Here is a 27,149-nt window from a genome sequence, read left to right as displayed (position 1 = left end):
GGGGTGACAGTCTGAGAACAGCCACCGAAGTCACAATGCACCGATTAAGAACCTTCCTGCATGTGGTGAGCCCACGGGAAGGTGACACCCGGCGTGGGACACGAATCCACTACCCCTGAGATTGTGAGTCTCATGCTCTACCAACTGAGCTAGCCAGGGGACAGATCTCTAAGTTAGTTAATAAAACACAATTTAATAGTACTAATAATTCCTGTTATCATAAATCCATCTCATGTCAGATTGATATTAGATCACTTCAAGATGTCACTCATAAAGTCCAAGCCCAATCTGATGTGTTATTTCAAAATAAAAGCTAGTCGAAAGTTTGAATATGACCAAACACTCTACATGATATTGCCTGATTTCAAGTTGTATTAACTTAAAAGTTCCTGGTTATCATAAGTCATTCGACATCACAGGTAATTTCTTTTTAATATCAGTCTGGAATCAGAGGGAAATAAGCCCATATGTACTATGTCAGAGGGCTCTTATTTTGATATGTCAAATCAAAAAAGGCTGGCACATTGTGGGTGACACCCTGAGTAGATCTGACATGGAATGGGTTTATGATAAGAGGGAATTTCCTTTTGATATCAGTCTGAAATCAGTGGGAATTGAGTCTACATGTGGTATTTCATAGGGCCCTTATTTTGATATGCCTCATCAGATTGTGCTGGTACTTGGTGAGTGACATCCTGAAGTGATGGGTTTATGATGATGGAATTTCCTTTTAATATCAGTCTAACATTAGAGGGAAGTAAGTCTACATGTGCTAGTGGGTTAGCTAGTGGTGCTAGAGGGGTCTTATTTTGAAATGCCACATCCTGACCAATCCGACTATCATCCGAAGTTCATGGCAACAGAGCGACAAACATAACATAACATAACATAACATAACATAACATAACATAACATAACATAACATAACATAACATAGTATAAATCTGAAGTTCGCCAAGATATGCTGCATTGCTGGGCTTTTAATTTGAAAGAGATGATTAGAATGGGCTGATGTTTATTGTAACATTAATATATCACTCACTGAAAATGTTTTTTTATTTGCTTCTGCAGGCAGTAAGTGTTATTGGTGTTTCATTAACACTTAATTGTTTGTCATAATTGTTATTTATTAACCTCGCATTCATTTATTTTATGTGCGTGTTATTATTAGCAGTATTATTAATTTGGGTTTTATGTAGGTGAGCGCTCGCTCACTGGAACGCCACTTTTATTTTGAAATCTGTTTGGGTGCGCCCTTACGGTAAATACTTCTTGTGAGGGCGACTGGGCGCGCCCCTAAACAGAGGGGTTGGCTGGGTGCAGGATCGGGCGCAGTGATAGTTTTGATAGAATCTCTGTTGGAAAACATCGACAAAATGTCTTTAGAACTTTGGTTCTCCGTCATTCTTTGGAGCGCATCAGGTGAGCTTCGACCGCTAGTCCCCCTCCCGGTTCCCTCCTCTCTGTCTCTGTCCATCTGAAATCACACATAACGCACTCACACTGGGCTTCTGTTTACTCTAAAGACAAACTCAGGATGTGACACGATGTGCTTTTGTACAAGTTAAAATGTAACGTTCTGTCTTTTACGCAGGCGTCTCGGCTTCCCTCGCGCTTGAATGTGGCCGCCCTCTATCGGAGACCAGGACCTCGAGGGGAATGAATGTCACAGCTGGAGCTTGGCCCTGGCATGTGGATATTCAAGTGGGATGATCCTTCAGAAACCCCTCCTCTCATCCTGCACGTTCACTATAAACTGTGACCAGGGAGGTGGTTGTGTGTGTACGGAAGAGAATTAGGGCCATTGAAGGAAACAAATAATAATTCGGAGGCTAAAAAACAAAACCTTCATGCACTTCAGAAAAAGTCGAAAATCAAAGTCGAGATTTATTTTTTCACGGAGAGAAATCCGTTCATCCCTCATCATTTGCCCGTGTGGAATCACATACAATCACTTAATTCTGACTATATAGTGTTGCTTACTGCTTATGGACGTGTGATTTTACCCAGGATTTCCTTGACTAATAATAATACATGTTATAAGCACCCCGGGGATCCGTGCCTTTGTACTTCGTACTCGACGAACTTCGGCGACAGAACAAGGCTGCAATACTGATAACGGCACCTTGTTTATGAGCTAAATCCAGTTCTGAAGCATATTTTCATTACTTCATTAAACCGCCTGCGATGCATTTTGTAGAAGCAGTCCCTGGCATGGACGCACTTTGTAAAAAAAAAAAACTTTTTTTTTTCCACCGTGAAAATATAAATCTCGACTTTGATTTTCGACTTTTTCTTAAGTGCATGAAGGTTCAGTTTTTTTTGTTGTTGTTGTTTGTTTGTTTCGTTTTTTAGCCTCCGAATTGTTTCTTTCTTCAGTGGCCCTAATACTCGTCCGTTAGTTTGCCAGGCTGACCTGCTGAGATAGAGATTTGCTTGCGATGCTTGAGGTGACTCACTCCTTGTCTCCGGCCTCCAGAGAGGCCGCGGTCATGTCTGTGGAGGCTCCATCATCTCGGAGGACTGGGTCCTCTCCGCCGCACACTGTTTCTCCTCCGAGTAAGAATTCTCTCCCCAGACTAACACCAGCAGGTACACTCGTGCCGGAGATCACACACGCACCTGAGAAGTCAATGGACCACGTATTTATGCTCCCACAACACACTAATACTTTAATTCTTTAATCCATAATGAGTAAATGTTTATCATGTAGAAGTTGACACTGAAGGCTTGGAATATTATATTTTTTGTAAATAGTCCATGTTTATGAGATGTGCCGGTATTGGAAGGTGTAACTTGGTGTTTCTATTCCAACGATTGTTAATCCAGCTTCATCAGAATAACGCTGTTGAGACATGTCAACGATATGTTTTAAAAACCCCAAAAGAACAAAATCAAAATACATATGAGCAGTCAATATCATATTTACCATGTCTAGAAAATCAAACTGTCTTTATGTGGAAGAATTATACAAACAACTTATTAATATTCCAAATGTGTTTACATAGAATAGAATATAAATACTTTATTAATTCAAGGGAGGGAATTTTTTTTTAAATATATTTATATATATTAGATATTTTGAAGTGTAGATGCTTGCAGGTCAAATTAACTTGTGTTATTTCAACACATCATTCAACACTGGCAGTTTTTGTTTATATGTTAGTAAACATACAAACAGATCCATTATTCTCTGGCGATTGGAATAAGGATATGGTATAGTAGTCAGTCCCTCCTTGCTGCATCCTTCTTGTAATATTGACATGCTGTTTTAAGAGTTTGTTGATTTTTTACCTTTTTTGTTATATTTTCTTGATTTTTTTTTAATGCTTCTGACTACATTGATGATGTGTATGTTGATATTGTGATAATGAAGAATTCGTTATATATTGTGCACCCCTAGGTAAAATGGTGTTTTTACAATTCACTCCTAAAACATTGGCAATTTAATAATGATTTTCAGACTCTTTTTTTTTTTTTAAACTTTTTTTAACAAACAGATATCACAAACAAGGCTTCTTTAAGCTTTTCTATATAACACAATAACAGAAGTATTAATACAGGACAAACAAGCAAAAAGCAAGAGCAGTACTGTAATCAACAATAGACAGAACTTAAAAAAAGAAGAAAAAACAAAAACAACACACAGGTAAAGAAACCCACCCACCCTCCCAGCCCTGCTGCCTCGTATATGTGAAAGAATTTACTTTCCTTTTAAAAAGGTGATCATTACATCTTATATTCCTCCAATCTTTTCTGTTAGGACACATCAGATTTTTTCTAGATGGAGGATATCTGTTATAATATAATTATGATTTAACAATAAAATAATACAAGGGTTGTTATTTTTTTCCAGCATATAAAAGTGTTTTCTCAATTATAATGATAATATATTATCACGTTGTTGGATTTGTTTTAATTTGATCATTGTCTTATGAAGGGGCTGTTGCTGCAGTACTTTTTGCTTCTAATCATTATGACAGAGGAATTGAAAGTTTTTCTAAGCATAAAAAAAACTCAAGCACAAAGTTTCCTCAATGTCAAGTCCGTGTTGCAGTGAGTGCCTACTCAGCATTATTTCACTTTTAATCCTCAGTCACCATCACGTGTAAAAGCGCCACAATTCATTCATTATTTTCATCCCAGCGGGTTTTATTTGTATTCCTCTTGTCTCCTGTCAGTCCCGACGACTGGGGAAGATATGTCATCTTCGCCGGCCGGCTCGAGCTGAAAGGCCACAACCCTTACGAGTCGTCGCACCGTGTGAGCTATGTGGTGGTCGCACCGGGTTACGACGTGTCTCACGGAGGCAAAGACGTAGCTCTGGTGAAGCTGTCCACTCCGCTGCAGTGGTCGGATCACATCAGACCCGTATGCCTGCCCAGCGCCGGCATCCTCTTCCCTGCTGGCACGACGTGCTACGTCACCGGCTGGGGCTACATCCGGGACAGCGGTAAGGCTCTCTGACGTTCTCAAGTCACGTCAGCAAGACAAATTACATGCTGGAGGGAGGAGTAAGACATTTACGATGTATCGCAAGACTCCTCCCCGTTTGAATTCAGATTATTGTATCACAGTGAGGAAACTAAATAGAAAGTGATCAGGTTGACTGGTGTTTTAGCAACAACCTGCTTCGCTTCCGACGATCTGAAACTTTTTACTTCAGTTATTTTAGAGCAAAATGCTTCTATTGTTATTTCGTTAATAAAATGTGGATTTGATGTTTTGTCAAAGCTCCTTCCGTCTAAAAATGCATGCATCTGTATTATATTATTCAAATTATTTGGAGGAATGTGTCCTTCAGTGGGAAGGTCCCATGAGGTTAAATGCTTCAGTTAATTTGTTTTCCTACAGGATCATCTTTAGTGATGTCTTAATGGAAGTGGTTTTCTACAGTTATATTTGAATGGTATTAGTCTCTTTTTTTGTCTGTGTGAGTACAAGTATTTTAGAATAAATGTAAAATAAAAAACAAAATCTAAAAACAGTGGGATTGTTTTATATTTGCAGAAGTTTGGAAAAGTTGTGTTGTTAAGCGTGTGCATGTCTGCGTCCATGTCCCATTACTGGTTTTTAAACATGTCGACAGCAGTTTAATTCCATGTTTATTTAAAAGCTTTAAAAAGGCTGGTTGTCTAATATTCAGACCAATACAATGTTTTCATAATCCTGATGCCACATGCAGGCAGACACATTACATTTTTCAATAAACGTGGAATTTTTATAAATGAATGAAACTTTATTAAGCACTTCTTTTTTTTTTTTAATCCTGATGTTTGTATTATGAGTTTCAACTGGACGGAAATATTTGATCTCTTCAGACGCACTGACAGAACCGGGCACTCTGCAGGAAGTCGAGTTGCCAATCATCTCCCAGAGTTCATGTCAGGCGGCGTACCAAACAGACTCAAAGTTAGACATCCTGGATGACATGATCTGCACCGAATACCAGGGGGGCAGCGGAGTCGCCTGCCAGGTACTGTTGGATTGGCTGTTCTGTTGTGTTTACAGTCACACAAACACAAAAGCTGCACTGAAAGCCTGTTTGATCACTAACAATTTGCATACGTGCTTGTGTCGTCCTCTCAGGGTGATTCTGGAGGGCCCCTGGTCTGCCAGATGGTGAATGGGACCTGGGTCCAGGCCGGGGTGGTGAGTTTTGCACTGGACTGTGCTCGCCAGAACAAAGTGGTCATTTATGCCAGACTGACCTCCTTCACGGATTTCATCAAGAGCACAATGTCGACGGTCCGACTGCACGGCCGAGCCCATCAGAAGTGGTGCAGGAGCACGGCCGTGTTTCTGAGCTGTCTGTCCTCGCTGCTGATGCTGCTACAAAGATGAGACCTCATGAAAACACAACACGTAAAATCCTGCACTCATGAGGTCAAGTGTAAATGTCTGATGCAAAGTGTCCTAAACTAAATCTGTTAGCTGTATCCATAATGCACATGAAGCCATGCGATGTAACTATCTTATGATTTAAGGATACCTCTGCATTATGAGATTTGAATGAAAATAGTCTGGATAGGTTTTGTATTTTGAATCACCATGAACATCGCGTATAGGGAAGCGAATATGGATCAAAAATTACTTTGAAATGTATGAACAGAAGTGCCTTTTCATTTTCAGATTGAAACTGTATTTTGACTCAAAAATAAAATTAATAATCAATCATCCAAACTGCATTTTCATTGTCCTCTTCAAGACGGTTTAATCTGTGACTTCATTAAGGTCCAGTCCAGTGACTGCAGTCATGCAGTTACTGTCCGATAAGGAGGCGGGCCCGAGGTCGACCCAGGACTCGGAGAGGTTCTATCTCTGGCTTGGTGTGGGAGTGGCTCGGGGTCCCCCAAGAAGAGCTGGAGGAAGTTGTGGGGGACAGAAATGCTTGGGCTTCTTTGCTCTCTGTACTGCCACCACGACCCCAGACACATTATGCGGTTAATAAGAAGGCTAGATCATCTGTCATAGTTATTTTGTGTTAAAAAACAACCTATATTTACACTTTCCAACGCTGGCAGCAGTGATTTATCAAGCTTAAGATATATTGACCAGACTCTCGATGACGATGATAAAACTAACCGACTAAAGTCACAACAACACACGGGTCAAATTACCAGATTTTACTTTGGTTATATATGTATTCTAGTCTTCATGGCACTTAATGAACAATGAAGGATCAGAAAATGATGTCCTCTGTGTATTGCAATTAAGTTCTTTGAAGGAGTAATCTATGAGATATGTGGAAATTTTGGAATTTTCCACTTGATCCCAGGTGTTTATCGTGATGATTCAGTAAGAACATAAATGCGACAGGTTAAGAAATCTTTTTTTAGTTGTAATATCACAGACATTATTGAAAAATTCTGCATATTTCTTCACATTTTCTGAAACAACATCGGATACCAGCTATATAACTGCTCATATTACTCTGTAAAATAAGAGCAGACAATTCAATTCAACTTTATTTATAGAGCACCAAATTCAACACAGTCATCTCTAGGTGCTTTTCACAGAGAAAAGAGAAAAACTCAACAAATCCACATGAGCAAGCAGATTTATTTGCGACTGTGGAAAGGAAGAACTCCCTCCAACAGGAAGAAACCTTTGCAGACCGATATATGTATTTTTATTCTCCCCTTCCACTACCAGACCTCACCTGTCGCGGTCACAGTGTTGCAGGTCTGTGAGAGACTGGTTGAGGAGGTCATCCAGGTCGAAGCCCACGCCATAGCCTGCCCCACTGCCCTTTGGGGTGACTGAGAACACGGGAGGTAAAACGTCCTCTACCTGACAGATGAAAAACGTAGGAAACATTGGGTCACATGAAATTTGTATCCTTCATATCACATTCAGACAAGCAGAGGACGGCGACTTTTAGCTATAATACACAACAGCACAAGTAAACCAACATATCAAATGACAATGCACACCTGGGACTGGAGAGCTGCAGTGTTACAGTATGAATGTCAGGGGCAATGGAGGGCCCCTGCTGTCCAGTATCTGTGAATCCTAAACTGGGATGAGACTGAGAGGGAACCCCTAACGCTCCACAGAGAGTATTTGTGGTCTGTGGTCCGGCTTTTTCCCCGACAGACGTACAGAGCTTCTCCAGTGGTCCAGCCCTCACAGTTAACGGGTTAGGGTGAGAGTTGAGGTTATTCTGCTCTCTGATCTCCACGTTCCCGTTTGTCTCTCGGGTGTTCAGTGTCTGAGGTTTGGACAAAAAGTTGGACGGCGGAGGCTGTGGCGTCCTGTTTGGTTGTGGTTGTTGAGGTGGCCTTGTTTCTAATTGCTGCCCACTATTCCTCCTGCAGGCGAAGCCGCTCTGCCCATTGCTCTCAGTGTGAGGTTTAAGAGTGTTATTTTTAAACAAAGCCACTAGTGACAGCAATTATATCCATCCCGCCAATTAGGGAAGGGAAGCAAGGAAGGGTACTGGTGCACAGTGTCAATGCCCAGAGCAGAGACACCGAGTGCAGTTTTTCCTGGTGTCTGAATTATTTTTCTTTGATTTGATTGGCCGGTATACCTTGTTGTGGGCGGGACAACAGCTCTGATTGGCTGATGCACCTTTAGGGGGCGGGAGTTCAGCTCAGCCGCAGGTGCGTGCACATACAGGTACCTCAGTATACCTGGAATTCTATCGAAACTTCGCGTGGGTGCTTATAGTAGACAGAAATGCGCACAAACATGTGAATTTAACAAATAACCCCGTACTTTTAAGGATGGAATGAACCACTGGACTTCATTTTGTATCATCCAAGACGAAAGTGGCGAGACTCCGAAAACAAATTCCCAGTTCGATAGTTCAGGCGCGTTTGTGTTTTCGCTCGTAGTTGGAAATCATCGACGGATTCTACAAAATGTCGACGAAACTTTGGTTTTCCGTCATTCTTTGGAGCGCAACAGGTGAGCTTCGACCGTTAAGTCCCCTCCCTGTTCCCTCCTCTCGGAGTCTCTGTCGACCTGAAATCACACATTTACGCACTCAAACTGGGCTTCTGGTTACTCTATAGACAAACTCAGGAATGTGACACGATGTACTTTTGTTGTTTTGTTTTTTTCTCCCCGAGACGTAGTTAAAATGTAACTTTATGTGTTGTACGCAGGCGTTTCGGCTTCTCTCGCCCAGGAATGTGGCCGCCCTCCTTTGTCAGAGAACAGGATCGTGGGGGGAGCAGACGTCATAGATGGAGCGTGGCCCTGGCAGGTGGATGTTCAGGTGGGATGATCCTTCAGAAACCCTTCCTCAGCCTGAACGTTAAGAAAAAGGCCCCTGCGTACTCCCATAAGAACAAGAAGAAAAGGTAGGCTGTGACGTCAGCCAGGTGGCGGGGAAAAAAAAAAAAAAGTCAAACTTTTTCGTAGGCCACGCCCCCTCAGGGCAGGCACATCTGTTTTTTTTTTTTTTTTCTTTTTTTTTTTTTTTTTCTTTTTGCCCTTGTCCTGTTCGGCAGCTTGGGCCAACAATATGATGTGATTGAGAGCCTTCGGAGTCAGAACAGATTTTGGTCTTGCAACAGGGAGAGACCTGGAGTCTCCTCCTGTTGCCTTCTCCGTCAGAAGATGGCATGGCTGCCGTACACGACCGGGGGGGGGGGGGGGGGAACGCTCAAAGAGAGAGAGAAGAGAAAAAGGTTGAGGGAGGAGGGGGGAGGGGGTAGGGGGATAACATACAATATCCTTGTTGTGCTACATATATTATTTGCAGTTATCACACTGATCCAAATATTTTCCAACTGTTTTTGGATTAAACCAGCCTGAGCTGCTCTATCTAGACAGTAACGTGAAGCAGGAACATGAATTAACAAAGAGGCGACAACAAAAGAGGAACATGATTTTTAAAGTTTGAGCAAATGATGATAGAGAACAAGCAACTTCAGAAGCACCTTTCGTGAGGAGTGGAAGTGTGTGTGTGTGTGTGTGTGTGTGTGTGTGTGTGTGTGTGTGTGTGTGTGTGTGTGTGTGTGTGTGTGTGTGTGTGTGTGTGTGTGTGTGTGTGTGTGTGTGTGTGTGTGTGTGTGTGTGTGTGTGTGGTTTGTCCACTGGGTGGGACCGGAACTGCTGTGGGGGGACCCGTGGCGAGACCCCGGGGTCCGAGGCCATTGGGCCTGGACACCGCCACCCCGGCAGACGGAAGCCCCCCAGGCCCGGGGAGACCCCAGCGAACCACCCCAGAGAGCCACGTCCCCGCCCAAAAAGCACCCGACGGAGAATGCAGAGAGGAATCCCCCCCAGGAAAGATGGGCCCACAAGAGAAGGATAAAGGGCACAGGGCCCCAGGCCCCGACCCAAGCCGCCAAGCCGAGAAAAGGCCGGAGCAGGGCCCCCGGGCCGAGCGGGTCGAGAGCCCCCCCAACCCCGGCGGCGAGTCCCGCCGCACCCCCGGGAACAGGCCCACCCACCGCCCCCCCCCCCCCCCCCCCCCCCCCAACCCGCCCCCAGACACAGGAAAGCGAAGGCCGGCGCAGGCCCCGGTCGGAGGACAGTCAACTCTACACCCCCAGGAGCCTCATATCCCACCCGCCCCATGATCCTCCCCCCCGGTTTTAATTGAAATACCCAACCCCTGACCCACCCCCCACAGACACCCACCCCTGACGCAGACGCAGACGCACACACACACACACACACACACACACACACACTCGGGACGGTGGGGGAGTGATGACTCTCGCCCCCCCAGGCCGCCGGCCGGGCCCCCACCCGGCCACCGCGGTGTCCCAACCTCCACTAATCCAACAGTAAATGGAGAAGGAGCACCGCGCCCCAGCCCCCCCACGAGCGCCATGCCCGAGGGAGCGCGCCCCCCGCACTCCAGCCGCACTCACCCCGGGCCGGGGCGGGACCCCAGCGGGAGGTGCTGGGGGGAGCCACGTCTCCCGCCCTTCCCCTGCCCTATATGTGTGTTGGATGTATGTAAGGGTGTGTCTTTGTGTTTTGAAGAGGTGGATGCAATGTGTGTGTCTATGGTGCGGTTTAAAATTGGGGGGTAGCGGGGCCCGGGCGTTCTACCGCTGACAAGCGGCAGAACCCCGAAAGCGGCTTACCCCCTCAAGACCCTGCGTGACTAAGTGTGGTTAAAATTGTGGGTGGTGCAAAGTCGGGGGAGGACCCAGACCGCAGTTAAGTAGCCCGGACCCCCCACCTAGGCACCGCCCCACTGTTCCCTATTGTGGAGTAATATAAGGTGAGGTAAGGCAGGGAGGGTTCTGAGGGAGGGGGTCCCCCCGTCGCCAGGACCTTGGCCCAGCTGGACCCCCCGCGTGGGCAGGCACATCTGTGAAGCAGCTTTGTAACTTTTCAACGGCAAAAGCTTATTTCTCGCTTCCAATGTTTTCAAAAATACATTTCACTGAACTGTTTCAGTAAGAAAAGAGAGAGTTTGTGTCTGAGCCCCGAGGTTGGTCCGGTTTTCACCGCAGGGGCTGAGTGACGCTGTCAGGTAAGGCAAGGCAAATGTATTGATGGAGCACCATTCAAACACAGGGCAATTCACAGTGCTTTACAAAGAAATTGAAGGAATACACAAAAACATTACAAAGACATAAATATATTAATGAAAGAAATGCATTAAAACAAATAATGGATAAAAGTAGAATAAATAAGGTAAGAGATTTTTTTAAGATAAAGTTAAGTAAAATCTTTGCATCACGTAAGGAACACGCATGCGCAGCACACGGCAGTGCAGAAGCTTTTGGCAGTGCGTCACCCACATATTTCGGCCAGCCGAACCAAATTTCTTCGGCCATCTGAAAATGATGTCATTTTGTTCGGCAGGACTCCGCAGTGCCGAACCTTCTTCTTGTTCTTATGGAGCATGAATCAGCCTTAGTTTTGCTACAATAATGCCCCCATCCTTCAGAAACCCCTCCTCTCATCCTGAATGTTCACTATAAGCTGTGACCAGAGAGCTGGTTTGGTTTGCCGGGCTGACCTGCTGAGATAGATATTTGCTTGTGACGGCGCACTTTTTTTTTTTTCCCCCTGTGGCCATTCAGAGAGCAGGGGCTCATATCTGTGGAGGATCCATCATCTCAGAGGACTGGGTCTTATCAGCCGCACACTGTTTCCCCAAGTAAGACCGCTCTCCTCAGACTAACACTCATACCTGACCTCACACATGCACCTATAAAGTCAATGGGTCACTTAACGTTTCCAAAACACTGCATAAGCATAGAAAAATATATGATCTTATAATAACCTTTTTTCTTTTCTAGTCATTTATAAGCTGAACCTGATGGCTTGAAATATAATTTTTTTGTAAATAAACCACATTCTATCAGATGTACATGTGTTTCTATGAAAAGTCTTTGGGGAAATCATATTTTTTAAACTGTATGTGCTCAACATCTTTAGTTTGTTTCATAAGTATTTTGCTTTTTTCTCTTCAGGCAAGTACTTTTCTTTTTTTTTTTTTTTTATATATAAAACTTTGATGATGGATGTTCTGTCTTTATCAGAAACGTTTCTGATGAAGATGTTTTAAAAACCCAAAAGAAAAAAAGCAATATACTTATGAACAGTCATTATCTTTTTACTCAAAGTTTTTTTTAGTGTCTAGTCTTTATTGCAGTGAATTCCTGCTCAGCGTTATTTAACTCTTAATCCTCAGTCACCATAAAATGCAAAAGTGTCACATTTCAGACACCCGTCATTACTTCCAGTCCAGCGGGTTTTATTTGTATTCCTCTTGTCTCCTGTCAGTCCCAATGATGTGGGCTCTTACATCCTCTACGCCGGCCGCCACCAGCTGAATGGCCACAACCCTTACGAGTCGTCGCACCGTGTGAGCTATGTGGTGGTCGCACCGGGTTACGACGAGCCTCACGGAGGCAAAGACGTAGCTCTGGTGAAGCTGTCCACCCCGGTGCAGTGGTCGGATCACGTCAGCCCCATATGCCTGCCCAGCGCCGGCATCCTGTTCCCTGCTGGCATGACGTGCTACGTCACCGGCTGGGGCTACATCCGGGACAGCGGTAAGGCTCTCTGACGTTCTCAAGTCACGTCAGCAAGACAAATTACATGCTGGAGGGAGGAGTTCTACCTTCATTTCACTTAAAATAAAACTTTAATTTGCTGTATTATGTTGATTTGAACTGAACAAAACTAACTTTATTAAGAAAATGAACATTCATTTTAGATCCTTGTCATGTTTATTCAAATTATTGTATCACAGCGAAGACACTAAAAGAAAGGTGATGAGATTACTGATTTGCTTTAGGAACAACTTGCTTCGATCCCGTAGATCATAAACCTTTTACTTCAGTGATTTTGGAGCAAAATGCTTCTAGTGTTATTTCTTTAGTATGATGTGGATTTGATGTTTGTACAAGCTCTTTTTATTTGCAGTAATGTCTAAAAATGTATGCATTTGCATTACATTCATATTATTTGGATGACTGTCCTTTAGTCGGATTATCTTATAAAATACGATCATACTTGACCACCTGTCTTCAGTGCCTCTGGCAGGAAGCGGGACTCTGCAGGAAGTCAAGGTGCCAATCATCTCCCACAGTTCATGTCAGGCGATGTACCAAACAGACCCGTCGGAGCAGGTAGACATCCTGTATGACATGATCTGCGCTGGATACCCGGAGGGCGGCAAAGACTCCTGCCAGGTACTGTTGGATCGGCTGTTTGTTCTGTTGTTTACATTCACACAAACACGAACAAGCTGCACTGAAAGAAACTTGGGAGTATTATGAGGCAGCCCATTTGAAGGCCGATAATTGAGCATGTGCTTGTGTCGTCCTCTCAGGGTGATTCTGGAGGGCCCCTGGTCTGCCAGATGGTGAATGGGACCTGGGTCCAGGCCGGGGTGGTGAGTTTTGGACTGGGCTGTGCTCGCAAGAACAAACCGGGTGTTTATGCCAGACTGACCACCTTCACGGATTTCCTGAAGAGCACAGTGCCGATGGTCCGACTGCACGGCCGAGCCCATCAGAAGTGGTGCAGGAGCACGGCCGTGTTTCTGAGCTGTCTGTCCTCGCTGCTGATGCTGCTACAAAGATGAGACCTCATGAAAACACAACACGTAAAATCCTGCACTCATGAGATCAAGTGTAAATGTCTGATGCAACGTGTCCTAAACTAAATCTGTTAGCTGTATCCATAATGCACATGAAGCCATGCGATGTAACTATCTTATGATTTAAGGATACCTCTGCATTATGAGATTTGAATGAAAATAGTTTTGATAGGTTTTGTATTTTAAAGCACCATGAACATAGAATGTCTTCTGCATTTCAAATAAATTGTTATAGTTACCCATAAAGTCTCTGCTGTTGTCAACTTGTAACATGTTTCATATTGTACTTTTTAATTTCAAGTGTTTTTAACTTGTTCAACTCTTAGAAGTCAACATGCAATAATTGCATCCTGGACGGCTGTCCAAATGGTCGCAAAGAGACAATCGTACACGCACACACACACAGAGGAACTTTTCAAATAGACTGGTGGTGACAGTTTTCTTTATTATGAAAGCACAGCATGTCGTGGTTAAAAAAAAACAAAAAAAAAACTGCTTGGTAGTGCCGATTAAAAAAGCTCGCTTTTAAATTAAATTATTAAGATAAGAGGATCTTCCCTCGTGATTTTATTGTGTTTAGAAAAAAAAGCTACACAAATCTGTGTCGTCTTACAGGAAAGCGTAAGTCAGGCATCAGGGGGGATGGTATCCGAGAGAATCATGGGGGAGCCGAGCTGCAACTCCTGCTGCAATGACTCCAGATCCGCCGGAGTCATACGGTGAACTTCACTCCAATCAGATAAGAGGGAGGCTGAGAGAGGGGCCGAGTCGTAGCTGAAGGAGGAAAACGCAAGAAGACATGAAGGACAACAATGTGAAATGTTCCGGGAGGGTGTGTCTGTTGCCATTTGTGAATTTTAAAAACTAAATATAACCGTGTTGTTTTGTAGAAGTCTGTTAAAAACGCTGCTTTGAGAAGGTGGTTAAAGTCAGCATCATAGTCCACTTTTAAAATGACGGAGATCTGACTTTGCACTTAACTAACTTAAGATAAAAAAAATTTAATAATACAGATTTTAAAATTGCTCCAGGACATTAGGATCCTACAGACACATGGCAGCGTTAATCTATCAAGCTTAAGATGTATTGACCAGTTGAGGTGAGCACACTGTCAACACTGCAGGATAATAAATCCTAAAGCCTCATACCTTGAGAAAAGGAAACCCAATTCTTGATTTACAAAATCCAACTTTCGTTGTATATTTATTCTTGTGTCATTCATGGCGCTTAACTGCTCACATAAACAATAACAAAACAGAAAATGATGTCCTCTGTGTATTGCAATTAAGTTCTTTGAAGAAGTGATCTATGAGATATGTGGACATTTTGGAATTTTCCACTTGATCCCAGGTGTTTATCGTGATGATTCAGAAAGAACATAAATGCGACAGGCTAAGAAATCTTTTTTTAGTTGCAATATCACAGACATTATTGAAAAATTATACACATTTCTCCACATTTTCTGAAATAACATCGGATACCAGCTACATACCTCCTCATGTCACTCAGTGTAAAATGGGAGCAGACCGATATATGTATTTTTATTCTCCCCTTCCACTACCAGACCTCACCTGTCGCGGTCACAGTGTTGCAGGTCTGTGAGAGACTGGTTGAGGAGGTCATCCAGGTCGAAGCCCACGCCATAGCCTGCCCCACTGCCCTTTGGGGTGACTGAGAACACGGGAGGTAAAACGTCCTCTACCTGACAGATGAAAAACGTAGGAAACATTGGGTCACATGAAATTTGTATCCTTCATATCACATTCAGACAAGCAGAGGACGGCGACTTTTAGCTATAATACACAACAACAGCACAAGTAAACCAACATATCAAATGACAATGCACACCTGGGACTTGGAGAGCTGCAGTGTTACAGTATGAATGTCAGGGGCAATGGAGGGCCCCTGCTGTCCAGTATCTGTGAATCCTAAACTGGGATGAGACTGAGAGGGAACCCCTAACGCTCCACAGAGAGTATTTGTGGTCTGTGGTCCGGCTTTTTCCCCGACAGACGTACAGAGCTTCTCCAGTGGTCCAGCCCTCACAGTTAACGGGTTAGGGTGAGAGTTGAGGTTATTCTGCTCTCTGATCTCCACGTTCCCGTTTGTCTCTCGGGTGTTCAGTGTCTGAGGTTTGGACAAAAAACTCTCTAGAGGAAGCAGCTGCGGCTGAGGATCAGTTTGGACTCGACCTTGGGGCTGGAGAAAGTTGGACGGCGGAGGCTGTGGAGTCCTGTTTGGTTGCGGTGGCCTTGTCTCTAATTGCTGCACACTCCAATTCCCCACGCAGGTGAAGCCACTCTGCCCGTTGCTCTCGGTGGGAGGTTTCAGTGTGTTGTTTTTACCAAAGCCACCAGTGACAGTCATTATATCCATCCCTCCGCTTACAGCAACAACCATATCTGCTGGAGTCTTCCTCTGGCTCATGGAGAAAAGTAGAGACGGTTGCTGGGTGCTTGGAGGCTGAAAGACGCCTGGCTGGTTCGCTTTGACTTGAGAGAGTAACTGTTCATGAGGATGAGTCTTCCTCACATCCTTGTCTGTGTTGTTGTTGTTCAGTGCTCCTTGCAAATTCTCACCGACGGCTGTATTTCTGTGTGCGTTCACGTTGCAGTCCTTGTGCTTTGCTCCATCGTTATTGGAAGTGGGACATTTCTCATTGTAGCCGCCTATCATTTTCGTCCAGCGTTGCAAAAGGCTTTTATCATTGTCGCTCAGCAGGACCCCTCCCAGTGAATCTCCTTGTTTTCCTTCTCTTCGCTCCTTTTCCTTCAGTTTCCTCTCCCTCTCTCGGGCTCGTTCCTGCCGCTTCCTTCTTTTCTCCTCTCGTTCTCGTTGACGCTCCTGGGCTGTGACAGGCCGGCGTGATTCAGGAACTGAAGAAAGGGAGGATGGGACACCTCCTCCTGTACCAGTGTCAAGGCCCAGAGCAGAGACACCTCCATCTGCAAGGAACATATTGAATACAGGTGAAGGCTGTTAAAAAAGTGAAACGTTTTCAAAAGAATTAAACCAGACAGGGAAATCATTTCACTTACCAGCCCTGGCTCTATGTCTGAGAGCTGATTTCAAAAGAGCTGCTTTTAGTGCAGCTTTAGTGTCTTCTGAAATAGCTCCTTCTTTTCTGGGTCCCTCTGCTGTGCACGGTGCAGGCCTAGGATTCTTGGACAGTGACTGTGAAAGGGATTGAGAAAGTGACTGGGCCTGCGCCGCAGACAGAGAGAGGGAAGGCACAGTGGTGGGTAGAGGTGTCATGTCCTGTGCTGGTGTTACAGTGATGGTGGTGGGTGCCTGTGCCATGGACTGGCTCTGGCTGTTTTGACCCAGAGGAGCTCGAGTGCTGGTCAACTGCTCCTGTACATCGCTGTCTCTCATCGTCTCTGATGAGCTATCCTGACTAGATACAGGTGTTGTCAGATCTATCGTCTCTGGCTGACCGCTGTCCGAGTTGGCACTGGGCATGTCTACGTCGACGGGGCCACTGTCATTTTTAGTGAGGTGAGGTAAGTTATGAGTCGCATGAGGTGGAGCAACTTCTAAAATGGACGCGGGCTTATTAAATGTTTGCATCTGATTGACAAACACATGGCTCCCCTCTGCTGGTGTGTTGTCTTGCTGCTGCTGAGCTTCTGCTTTTCTCATCTGCTGCTGTATCTGTGCTGCTGGCGGGTGCTGTGCCAACGGAACCAGCGCTGATTTCGTCAGGTTTACAGTTGCAGCCTGAGCAATACACTGGCTGCTGCTTTGTGCTGCCGTTCCGCCGTTCACCCTCGCCAAGGGCCTAAACTGCAGCTTCTGACTGCAGCTCTGTTTGTTTCGATGAAAGTCCTGGATCTCCATGAGAATCGTCTCTTTAATTTGCTCCCTGTTCATTGGAAGCTTGTCAAACTCAAAGTCAAAAGCCGGCACACAAATTGGCTCATCATCTTGGTCGTGGTACTTGGCGAGGTAGGAGTGCTCCAGTGCTTCTGTCACGCTAATCCGCTGCCGAGGGTCAAAGCGCAACATGGCTGCCAGCAGGTCCAAAGCATCAGGTTCAGCTTGTGGGTACAGTTTTGCCAAAGGCACAGCAGAGCGTGATGGAAGACTCTGAACATAGGAGCGCACTCGATCAGCCCTAATAGCACCGATTAAACCCTCTGGAGGAGTGCCCAACACGTTCAAAATCAGCTGCAGCTGGTGTACGTAGTGCTTCCCGGGAAAAAGCTGCTTGCGCCCCAACATTTCGGCAAAGATGCAGCCGACGGACCACAAGTCAATGGCCAAAGTGTAGTGATTCAGTGACAGCAGGAGTTCAGGAGCACGGTACCATCGAGTTGCCACATATTCTGTCATGAAGGAGTGAGACTCCTCGGGGTGTGAACTCAGACCTCTTGCCATGCCGAAGTCACCGATTTTTAGCTCACAGTTTTCGTTCACCAGCAGGTTGGAGGGCTTTAGATCACGGTGGATGACGTTGGCAGAGTGCACATACTTAAGGCCACGGAGGAGCTGGTACAGAAAGTAGCGTGTGTGCTCTGGGGTGAGCGTCTGGGCAGAGTGGATGATCTGGTGCAGGTCACTCTCCATGAGGTCCAGCACCACATACCTACAGGTGGAAACGTGACATTTATCATTCAGGCAACAGAAAATAGAACTTTGGTCATTTAAATGTCTTAAAAGTAAAATGAGGATCTGTGGAAAGTCCTGATGCATAAAGTCATGAGCAAACACAATTACACTGTAAAAAATAAAGACAAGAAAGGTTTACTCATCCTTAAACACACACATGTATTCCTACACAATCATGTTTGAATTGTATGTGATAAACATCAGCCAACAAGGTCACAGGGGAAATAAAGGTACATACACAGACTTGAAGGCAGAGTGAGGAAGGTTTGGCTGCAGAATGTCTTTGATGGCAATGATGTTGTCATGCTTGAAGTGCTTGAGAATCTTCAATTCTCGCAGTGTGCGTTTGGCATTTGTCACTACCTCGAAAGCATTTGAGATCTTCTTTATCGCCACCTGCTGGCCTGGAAAATGTAAACGTACAACGAGTATTAAAAAGACAAAACAATATCAACCAGTAATAATTTTCCATTTTAAGATATGAACTAATCCTACCATTGTCTCTTCTTCTGGCAGAAGAAACAACGCCGTAGGCCCCTGTGCCGATGGTTTCTATAATATCATATTCTTCTCCAACATCGAATTTGACATCTAAAGAATGTGCTTTAAGCAGAGCCAAGTTTTTTGCTGCCATGCTGGTGTCTGTGTTGCTGCTTGTTGCCTCCACCCCACGCTGGCTCTGGTTTTCCCTGCCTTTGTCGCTGGCCATTCTTTCTGGGGATACCACAGGACGCCCATTTTTACACTCTCCACCTTCCTTATTTGACATTGTTCTGCAAAAAAGAAAGAAAGAAAAAGTGAGAAGTATTCCTTGGTATCATCTTACAGGTGTTTAACTTCATTGTTTGGCTATATATTAGACAACTTCAGTTACATGAGTGTGGGATATCTGCACATTATGGCCTTTGGAAACCTTAACAAAGAATTGCTTCACTCACATGTTTTCACATTTTATTTTGATTGCTGACTGATTATGTACAACAAGTTCTTGGTTATGCTGTTATCTTTAGTATATATGATGCATATAGTATATTACAACAGAAAATATGAAGTTACAAATAAGTTACAAAGCTACCTAATAAAAAATAAAGTTATAGCCAGTGTTATAGATCATATAACATATCAAAGTAATCTTCTTTAAATATATACTTTTTAATTCTTTAAAATGTATTATAAGGATGGGCAGAATAGTGGTTAGTGTTCAATTGCCCAGTGGGTTAAATATTAATACACCGAACACGAGGTACAGGTATGAAGAGGAGTGCTTAAAGTTCTGTTTATCTATCAGTTTATTGACTTGTTATTTAGGTTTGTGAATATGTGATGAAAACAGAATGACTGGACAGAAGGTAGGACTTAATAAGCATATACAAAAACAAGACTATTGTTATCATGTTTGTTCAAATGACAAAAGCATGCGGAATAATATTTTGCTTTGTTTGAAGTTACTGGGAATTACACAAATCTAAGATAAGATCATTCCTTATTTGTCCAACAATGTTGAAATTGAAATGACTGTCAAGCAAACGGACAGCCATGAGAGTCGCAAAAGAATATGAACAATAATACCAAGTATCAAAACAAATACCAACAATAGCAATAACATAAAAACATGTTGGTAAATGTGACAATTTTTCATTCTTGCATGATAATGTTGGTAGTGACTGGAAATATAGCAGAGACTGTGTTATTATTGCACCAAACAAATAAATGAATAATGTAGCACTTATCTAGACAAAGCTAAATACGAGATATTGATCTCTTTGTAAGGCCAAATTAAAGGCAACCAGTGGTTCACTACTGCCCCCAAAAGCTGAAAAGTGTCATTACTGATCCTCTACACAGGGTATCTTTAAGCTCGCCCAGGTGAGCAGACTCGATTGTTTTTAAAGAGCATTCAGGCATTTAAATCTAAAGGTTGAATGTGAATGAAACCGAGCTGACAGGACAGAAACCAGGAGTAATCCACACAATAACCTCTTTACTGATGGGAGGCCTGGAAGTACCCCAAAAACCTGTAGCTCTTAGGTCTAACCACGACTAAACTTACAGCTGGTGTTCCGTGTGAGTGGCAGGAAAACAAGCCAACAACAAACAACGCTGAAAGACACTCTGGTTTGTCTCCAGGAGAAACACGCCGCGTGATAATGAGGCAGCTCTCAGCACTTGGCGCAGGGGCGTAGGCTAGTTACCTGGAGCGCTGCCGTTAACACACGAAGCTCGTTAAGAGCTTTCGCCCCGGGGAAAATAACCGAACAACGCGTTTCCTACAACAAAACCTGCTTCTTTATTACCTTGCGGGTGAACCTCTACATCCGCGTTTACGTTTTTCATCCCCTAGTAACGCGACTATTTCTTGTTTTGTCTGCCGCTTCCTCACACAACTTCCGTGTTACGTTGGAATGGCATGTGGCGGTCCAATCAGGTGTTGCAACGTCACACAGACTACCCAATAGGAGAAGACAACGAAACGAAGGCTGGACGTGACTGTGGACAGAGAGGTCTCTGTTTTAGTGTTAATTATTTATTTTGGGGTGGCGACGATTTTCCCTATATTAATGAGTGTCCACTTTAGAACAAACTTACGTGAAATTCTACTTTGATTGAATAATTGGTGTCTTGAAAATGTGTTACTACTGTAGCACTATAATAATAATAATAATAATAATAATAATAATAATAATAATAATAATAATAATAATAATAATAATAATCTGTCAACTTTATTCAGAGCAAACTATGTATTTTCAGCATTTCACAGTAATTATAATTGTAAGAATTTGTATGAGTAAAATCCGACTTTTTAAATCACCCATTAGGACACTTGTCCTTGTTACTTCAAGAGTGTTTAGTTAGTTACACAGCAATGCTCATCCAGGATTCTGCAACTTGACTGATAGCAGAAACTACATTAGTTGAACGAGTGAACTGTTAAGATCGATGTATGAAACTACAATAGTTCAGTTAATGTTGCTTTGTTGATTGCTTCATGTTGCACATTAGAGTATCCTCCACTCATATGAGGCTTTTCAAATGAGTTCATGTAGTTGCATCTGTAGTTTAGAGGTTTCCAGTACGAGTTAGAAGAAAACCCGAAGATGCAGCTTGCTGGAGTTGTGCTTAACGTATCCATTGTTATTATTATTGTCAGTATAAGTAGTAGTAATGAATGAATTAATTTTAGCTGGCGTCACTTGCCTTACTGTATTGTTTGAATTTTTGTGTGAAATTGCCATCCGTCATTGTAACCTACATTCTCCGGAGGAAAAAACTAACAAACGTTACACAATGTTAACATCAGAAATGTCAGTGTGCTTGATATTATTTGAATTTCTCGGGATTCAGTTGATTCCTCTCATTTGCAGTGAAGAACCAGATGTTGAAAAGAACATGTTTAACCTGTTATCAATAAACACCTCTTCACTTCATAGAACTCCATAAATAAATCCCCACTACACAAGAACACATCATGCAGGATTTACACAGCAGTGGTGCTTTTTAAGGTCAAACGGACTAAAGTCCACTAAAAGTACACAGTAAACACACATCTTGCTCAGTTCAACATCTGGACACAGCTGTCCAATCCCGTCGTGACAAATCTGGAGCCGACCAATCAGATGTGAGAGTCCCACTGCGTCCACGTCGCCCTGATTTAAGAAGGAAGTTTGGAGAAGATCGAGGCTGATTGAGGCGACTTTTACTTTTTGGTGAACTCACCCAGAAGCGTCCACATGGCTGCAGTTCAGGTTCTGCCCAAGTGGGAGAGAAAAGTGCGCACGTTCCTGTGCGTTCTCGGTTTGGTTCTGTCTGTGTACGCGCTCCACGTCGAGCTGTCCCGGGAGAGTAATCCAGATTACAGGGCGATGTGCGACCTGGGGGAGTCTGTGAGCTGCTCCAAAGTGTTTACCTCCAGGTATGATTCACCCACTTTACACGAGAGTGCCGTTTCTGAGCAGAATCAACAAATCTCGACCTGTAAAAACGCAGATGTTTGGTTCATAGTTGGTTCCGTCCCAGACATGCACGGAGATTGTTTGGCGTGTTTTCTTGCTGTTGCCGCCTGCTCTCATTGCCACGTGTTGCAAATTCCTCTCGAAATACCACACATTTAAATAGTCTGACAGTAGATATTGCTGGTTTTGTTATTATTATTTCCTCCCTATTTTAACCCTCTGTTGTGAAAGTGACATAATTTTTCTTACTTTTGCAAGTTTGATTGTTTCTTTAAATCTATTTGATAAGAGTAACATAATCAATTAATAAAAACATTCAGCCTACGGAATAAAGCTTGCATGCTTCAGCAGGATGCTATAAAAACAAAATGCTATAAAAACAAAGCAACTGTTTTGCTTTTTCTGTGTTTTCTCTTCAAAAATGAAGAGACTGTATGTGCTGCAAATAGAAATTCAATTTTCACATTTAACTGTTTGAAAATGTCAGATTGTTTAAAACATGTCCATGTTTAATGTAAATTTCGCTTTTTTCCGGTTCTGTAAAACTGTATCGAAACACAATTATTATATTTACGACATTCTTTACCCTGTACATTTTACTTCTCATAATGACATAAACACTACTTTTTGTGTCTCATTGTTCATTCAGATCAGTTTAGGCAGTGGCTGATGTGCTTGATGTCAGAAAAGATTACGAGCTTTAAAAAAAAAAAAAAAAGTAAAAACAAGAGAATAAGAACCAAATTGCATCTTAGTAAGTCATCTTTATTTCTTAAGTACGTAAATGACATAACAAAGGATAGCTGCACTTAAAAGTTGAAACACAATCTTTCACCCAGAATGAGTGACGTCTGTGTTTTGGTTTTCAGTTATTAACAGACTGACCTTTATAGTTTGAAAATAAACTTAGTTAAATGACAGGATAATAACCCCAGAATACAAATGATTCAACAACTTCACATTTCTTTTTAAGGATTTACTGCATTAATACATTCAGAAAAATTTTGCATTCTGCCAAATATCTGTTTACGATACCTTCCCTTTCAAACCGTACCTCATGGCGAAAAACAAATAACAGTTCAAAACTCTTGTTCTCCATTGGCTCCATTTTGCAGCGTTCAACGTGGCTGCTTCGAATAATTTGTCCTCACATTATAGTTTTCATAATGCCGCTTTTGTTCAGGTCTTCAGGAAAACAGTGCAATCCGCCAGAAAATAATGTACACGTAACAGTTACTTTCAAGCAAGAAAAAAAATCCAGTCAATGTTTTCTATGTAATTTGACGCGTTGCAATGTCTCCCCTCAACCTAAAGTGGACTCTGTTGTTTACCAGTTTTGGCCCATGCACCTTATGTTTGACATCCCCGCTCTGCAAGTGCCTGTTTTCTTCTTCTTTTTCTTGCTGTTTCTTCTTGTTCTTTTTTTTCCTTCATTTTTTTGGGCAGATGGGGACGCGGTTTTGGTTTGGTCCAGTTTGTCGCGGCCAAAGACAGCCCGCTGAACCAGCCCAACAGTGTGCTCGGCATCCTGTTTTACACTCTGCAGATGGGCCTGGGTGAGTCTCTTAGTGACCGCTGCAAACTGCAGTGAAGAGAGTGCAAAAAATATCCTTTGCAATCCAGAGAACCAGTGGCTGGGCTTGCATTTCAGCTGTTTTAGTATTTGCCTATAGGTTGTATCACAATAAATAAACTTATTTTTATTATGAATGTATTTTATTAGCTTTAGTTTGGGTAGTTTTTGTTAGATTTCCCAAATAGAATTTCTTCAATTACAGTTTTTAGTTGAAGTAGTTGTTGTAATACTTTTTAAGTGACTAAAGCCCTCCATCTGGTTGGTTTCTTTCTTGCAGGACTGTCTCTTTCCAGGAAAGCAGCGCTGTTTTTGGTGTTTTCCTCCTGGGTATCTGTAGCTGGATCCCTCTATCTTGCATTTATACTCGCCTTTGTTCTGGGGGACTTCTGCATGGTCTGCGTGTCAACATACATCGTCAACTTTGCTTTGTTGTACACCAATGTGAAACGAAGGAGTGCAGTTGAAGGGAAGAAGGAAAAGTCTGGATAGAAAGTGTTACTTGTGAAATTCAGCACCTTTTTTTTTCTCCCCTGCTGCCTTCATGCCACACTGGATCTGGAAAGCAAATACATTGCCTCAGTATTTTTGCCTGGTTTACTACTTTTTTGCTTAATTAAACAAAGAAGCTTTTTTTAATGTCTTTGTGTGTTTCTGATTCTGATTGCACATTTTGAATATTCACTCTTTTGTTTATTGTGATTTAGTCCTGATCTCTTGTCTGAACTCATCAGAAGCAATAAAAGAGGAATAACATTCTTCTTTCAAAGAAAATTACTCCAGATTCTAAAAGATCAATAGAAAAATGTATATTTTCAACAGAAATGTCAGGCTTCTGAAAAGTATGATCATTTCTATGCACTCAATACTTGGTTGGGCCTCTTTACACAGGAATTACAGCATCAATGCGGCGTGGCATGCAGATGATCAGCTTGTGGCACTGTTCAGCTGTAATGGAAGCCCAGATTGCTTTGATAGCAGCCTTCAGGTCATCCGTATTGTTGGGTCTGGTGTCTCTCATCTTCCTCTTGACCGTAAAACCCCATAGATTCTCTATGGGCTTCAAATCAGGCCAATCTGCTGGCCGATCAAGCGCAATAACACCACGGTCACTGAAGGAGCTTTTGGTACATTTGGCAGTGTGGATAGGTGCCAAGTCCTGCTGGTAAATGAAATCAGAATCTCCATAAAGATTGTTAGCAGAAGGAAGCATGAGGTGCTTTAAAATGTCCCGGTAAGTGGCTACGTTGACTGTGGATTTCAGAAAACGCAATAGGCCCAAGGCCAGCAGATGACATGGTGTTGATCCACTGCAGTAATTCATGCAAACACAGGCCCAGCCAAGCACCGAGTGGATATAAATCAACATGCTTTTCAGAAGCCTGATGTTTCTGTTGAAAATATAATTTTTTATGGATCTTATGTTGTATTCAGATTTTTTGAAATAGTGAATTTTAAGTTTTCATTATTTGTGGGCTACAATCATCAAACTATAGAGAAATAAATGCTTCAGCTATTATTCATTCTGTGTGTAATGGATCTATATGATATTTGAGTTTCACTTTTTGAAATCAGCAGCATCATTTGTTGTTTACATTTTCATGACCTTCTCATTTATTTTGAGATGTGATGAAGCAGTGCTGCTCTGCAGCTCACAATTACCCTGTGCTACCAGCAGATGGTAGTAAATACACAATAATAGTTCATTTCAATACAAAGCAGCTGTTTTGGATGAATTTAAACTCACACGAGAAGGAAAACAACAACAACAACAACAACGCACATTTACAAGGTGACCAAACGAGAGAGAACATTAAAGTAACGATGAAACAGCTCAATTAGGCAGACTCACACTCTTGTTGTACAAAGGGACATTAATCCTTATGTGTGAAGTGGAGGATTTGTGGACACATGATGCTGGCTTTGTGAACAATGAGCCTTGAGCATTTGGCAAAGCCACAATGTGTGTGATTAACTTGTACTGCTTGCTGAAGGTTGACGCGGGTTCAGTTTTTTGCTTTTGTTTTGAGAACAACATTTTGCAACTACAATTTTTACATCACATTAAATATGTAGTAGCTACAGGAATTATCATTTAACTCATCTTTTGTGTGAAAGACAGATCAATTTATTCAATTTATTTTCATGAGCAATAATGAGCTTTTCTGAGTTTCATTTAGTAAAATACTAATTATTTACACTGTAATCACCCGAGGAGTGCAGTTTGCATGCACTCATTTAATGTGACTGGGTTTTCTCTGACAAAAAAGGAAGGAACAAACATGCAATTGCCATTAATTTACAATATTATTTGTAGGTGAGAGTTTTACCTTGTGTTTACTCAGTGATAGACTAGTGACAAACTGTCTCTGCCTTTACCTTCCTCCTCTTGCTTTGTGAATGTTATCAGGTAATGCTCATTGTGGCTGCTGAAGCGGTAAAATTCACTATGAGCAGTAAGTAAAGGTCAATTTACTAAAAACTCAGCTGAAACTGTTCTTTGCATGTCCAGTAGTGTAGCTGACCATCCCCTAACTTCAACATAATCATAACCACGCATGTTTTCAAGGAAGGAGATATTGATTTCTTGAGTTGGCATCTCCAATTGTATCCCCATGTTAACATGAGCTTCTCACCAGTATCAAAGAACAAGGACACACACACACTTTTGTTTGAGCCAGATAACGTTTCACTGATTTACTGTGGCTTGATTTCCAAAATACCTTCCATAACTCTCTCCAATAGCTCATCTATTAGTCTAAATCTTTACCTTGAGTGCGTAAACAAATGTGAGTTCCCCAATGTCGGAGTCACACAAGTGCAGACACATATGTATAACTAAAAGGATATTGATAAAATTGCTTTGAAAAAAAAAAAAATAGAAAACTGTTTTTATTGATCTTTAAATGTGGAATATTTCAAAATAGACATGGTACTCAGGTATAACTTCCCTGACATTCATCCCTTTGTTATGATCTCAAATCTTTATCAGTCAGTCTGCCTGCGATCCCCTTTGCACAGTCAACTTCCTCTTGATACAATTTCCCATGTCGCCTTTAAACAGTCACATATTCATTTGTAATGTTTAATCCCTCAGATCACCATGACAAACCTGCTTCTGTTGTTTTCTTCACTTATGACAAAAAAGGCTTTGTTTCTGCCTGAGTGAAGTGACAGCTGCTTTTCAGTTCAATGTGGAGACTTAAATCCCATCATTTAGTTTGCATGTGAATCATATAATATCAAGATTACTCATTAAATGAATAATTTATAAACTGCATTAATTTTGCTGCAAAAATGACAGAATTTCAAACGTCTACAACTCACAAAGTTGCTGTTGATTCATTGAATCTCTAAAGAGGCGGCGCTGAACTCACCATTGTGTGTCTCTTTTCTTTATGGTCTAGTTGGAGACACAAAATTTTCTGAATATGTAAATTTGAGTGTGTGTAATTTCAAGGTGGGATGGAATAAA

At 42.6% G+C, this 27,149-nt stretch overlaps 4 protein-coding genes across 5 annotated transcripts in view; 3 read left to right on the top strand and 1 right to left on the bottom strand.

Moving 5' to 3' along the window:
* The first annotated feature begins 1,282 nt into the window (after window positions 1–1,282).
* On the top strand, window positions 1,283–6,181 carry LOC308121332 (serine protease 27). The gene is made up of 6 exons (XM_080482512.1): window positions 1,283–1,422; window positions 1,595–1,704; window positions 2,480–2,559; window positions 4,182–4,453; window positions 5,322–5,476; window positions 5,590–6,181. The coding sequence occupies exons 1-6, from the start codon at window positions 1,377–1,379 to the stop codon at window positions 5,842–5,844; spliced, it is 918 nt and encodes a 305-aa protein (XP_080338638.1). The 5' UTR covers window positions 1,283–1,376; the 3' UTR covers window positions 5,845–6,181.
* A 1,939-nt stretch (window positions 6,182–8,120) lies between these two features.
* The window catches only part of LOC308122754 (uncharacterized protein), a gene marked incomplete at its 3' end in the record, with an annotated part of 48,536 nt that continues 29,507 nt past the window's right edge, over window positions 8,121–27,149 (top strand). Inside the window, exons 1-6 of the mRNA XM_080484813.1 lie at window positions 8,121–8,415; window positions 8,616–8,728; window positions 11,508–11,584; window positions 12,214–12,485; window positions 12,967–13,127; window positions 13,268–13,509. Of these exons, the coding sequence (XP_080340939.1) occupies window positions 8,370–8,415; window positions 8,616–8,728; window positions 11,508–11,584; window positions 12,214–12,485; window positions 12,967–13,127; window positions 13,268–13,509 (911 nt within the window). The 5' untranslated portion in view covers window positions 8,121–8,369. The remainder of the gene's footprint in view (window positions 8,416–8,615; window positions 8,729–11,507; window positions 11,585–12,213; window positions 12,486–12,966; window positions 13,128–13,267; window positions 13,510–27,149) is intronic.
* On the bottom strand, window positions 13,946–20,542 carry mapk7 (mitogen-activated protein kinase 7). Of its 2 annotated transcripts, none has more exons than XM_080482025.1 (7): window positions 20,443–20,538; window positions 18,644–18,921; window positions 18,387–18,552; window positions 16,576–18,125; window positions 15,386–16,482; window positions 15,109–15,239; window positions 13,946–14,311 (listed from the first exon to the last, which is right to left on the bottom strand). In XM_080482025.1, exons 2-7 carry the CDS (start codon window positions 18,915–18,917, stop codon window positions 14,164–14,166), a joined length of 3,366 nt encoding a protein of 1,121 aa, XP_080338151.1. In that variant the 5' UTR covers window positions 18,918–18,921; window positions 20,443–20,538; the 3' UTR covers window positions 13,946–14,163. The 2 variants fall into 2 exon arrangements, with proteins under 2 accessions (XP_080338151.1, XP_080338152.1); XM_080482026.1 differs by having other exon boundaries at window positions 13,947–14,311; window positions 20,341–20,542.
* Window positions 21,784–26,540, top strand: vkorc1 (vitamin K epoxide reductase complex, subunit 1). The gene is made up of 3 exons (XM_080482613.1): window positions 21,784–22,061; window positions 23,548–23,657; window positions 23,955–26,540. The coding sequence occupies exons 1-3, from the start codon at window positions 21,880–21,882 to the stop codon at window positions 24,164–24,166; spliced, it is 504 nt and encodes a 167-aa protein (XP_080338739.1). The 5' UTR covers window positions 21,784–21,879; the 3' UTR covers window positions 24,167–26,540.

Source organism: Lipophrys pholis (genome assembly GCF_963383615.2).
Source record: "Lipophrys pholis genome assembly, chromosome: 1".
NCBI classification, from domain to species: Eukaryota; Metazoa; Chordata; class Actinopteri; order Blenniiformes; family Blenniidae; genus Lipophrys; species Lipophrys pholis.
Note: the sequence above shows the minus strand (reverse complement) of the source record. Positions and strands in the feature narration are given on the sequence as shown.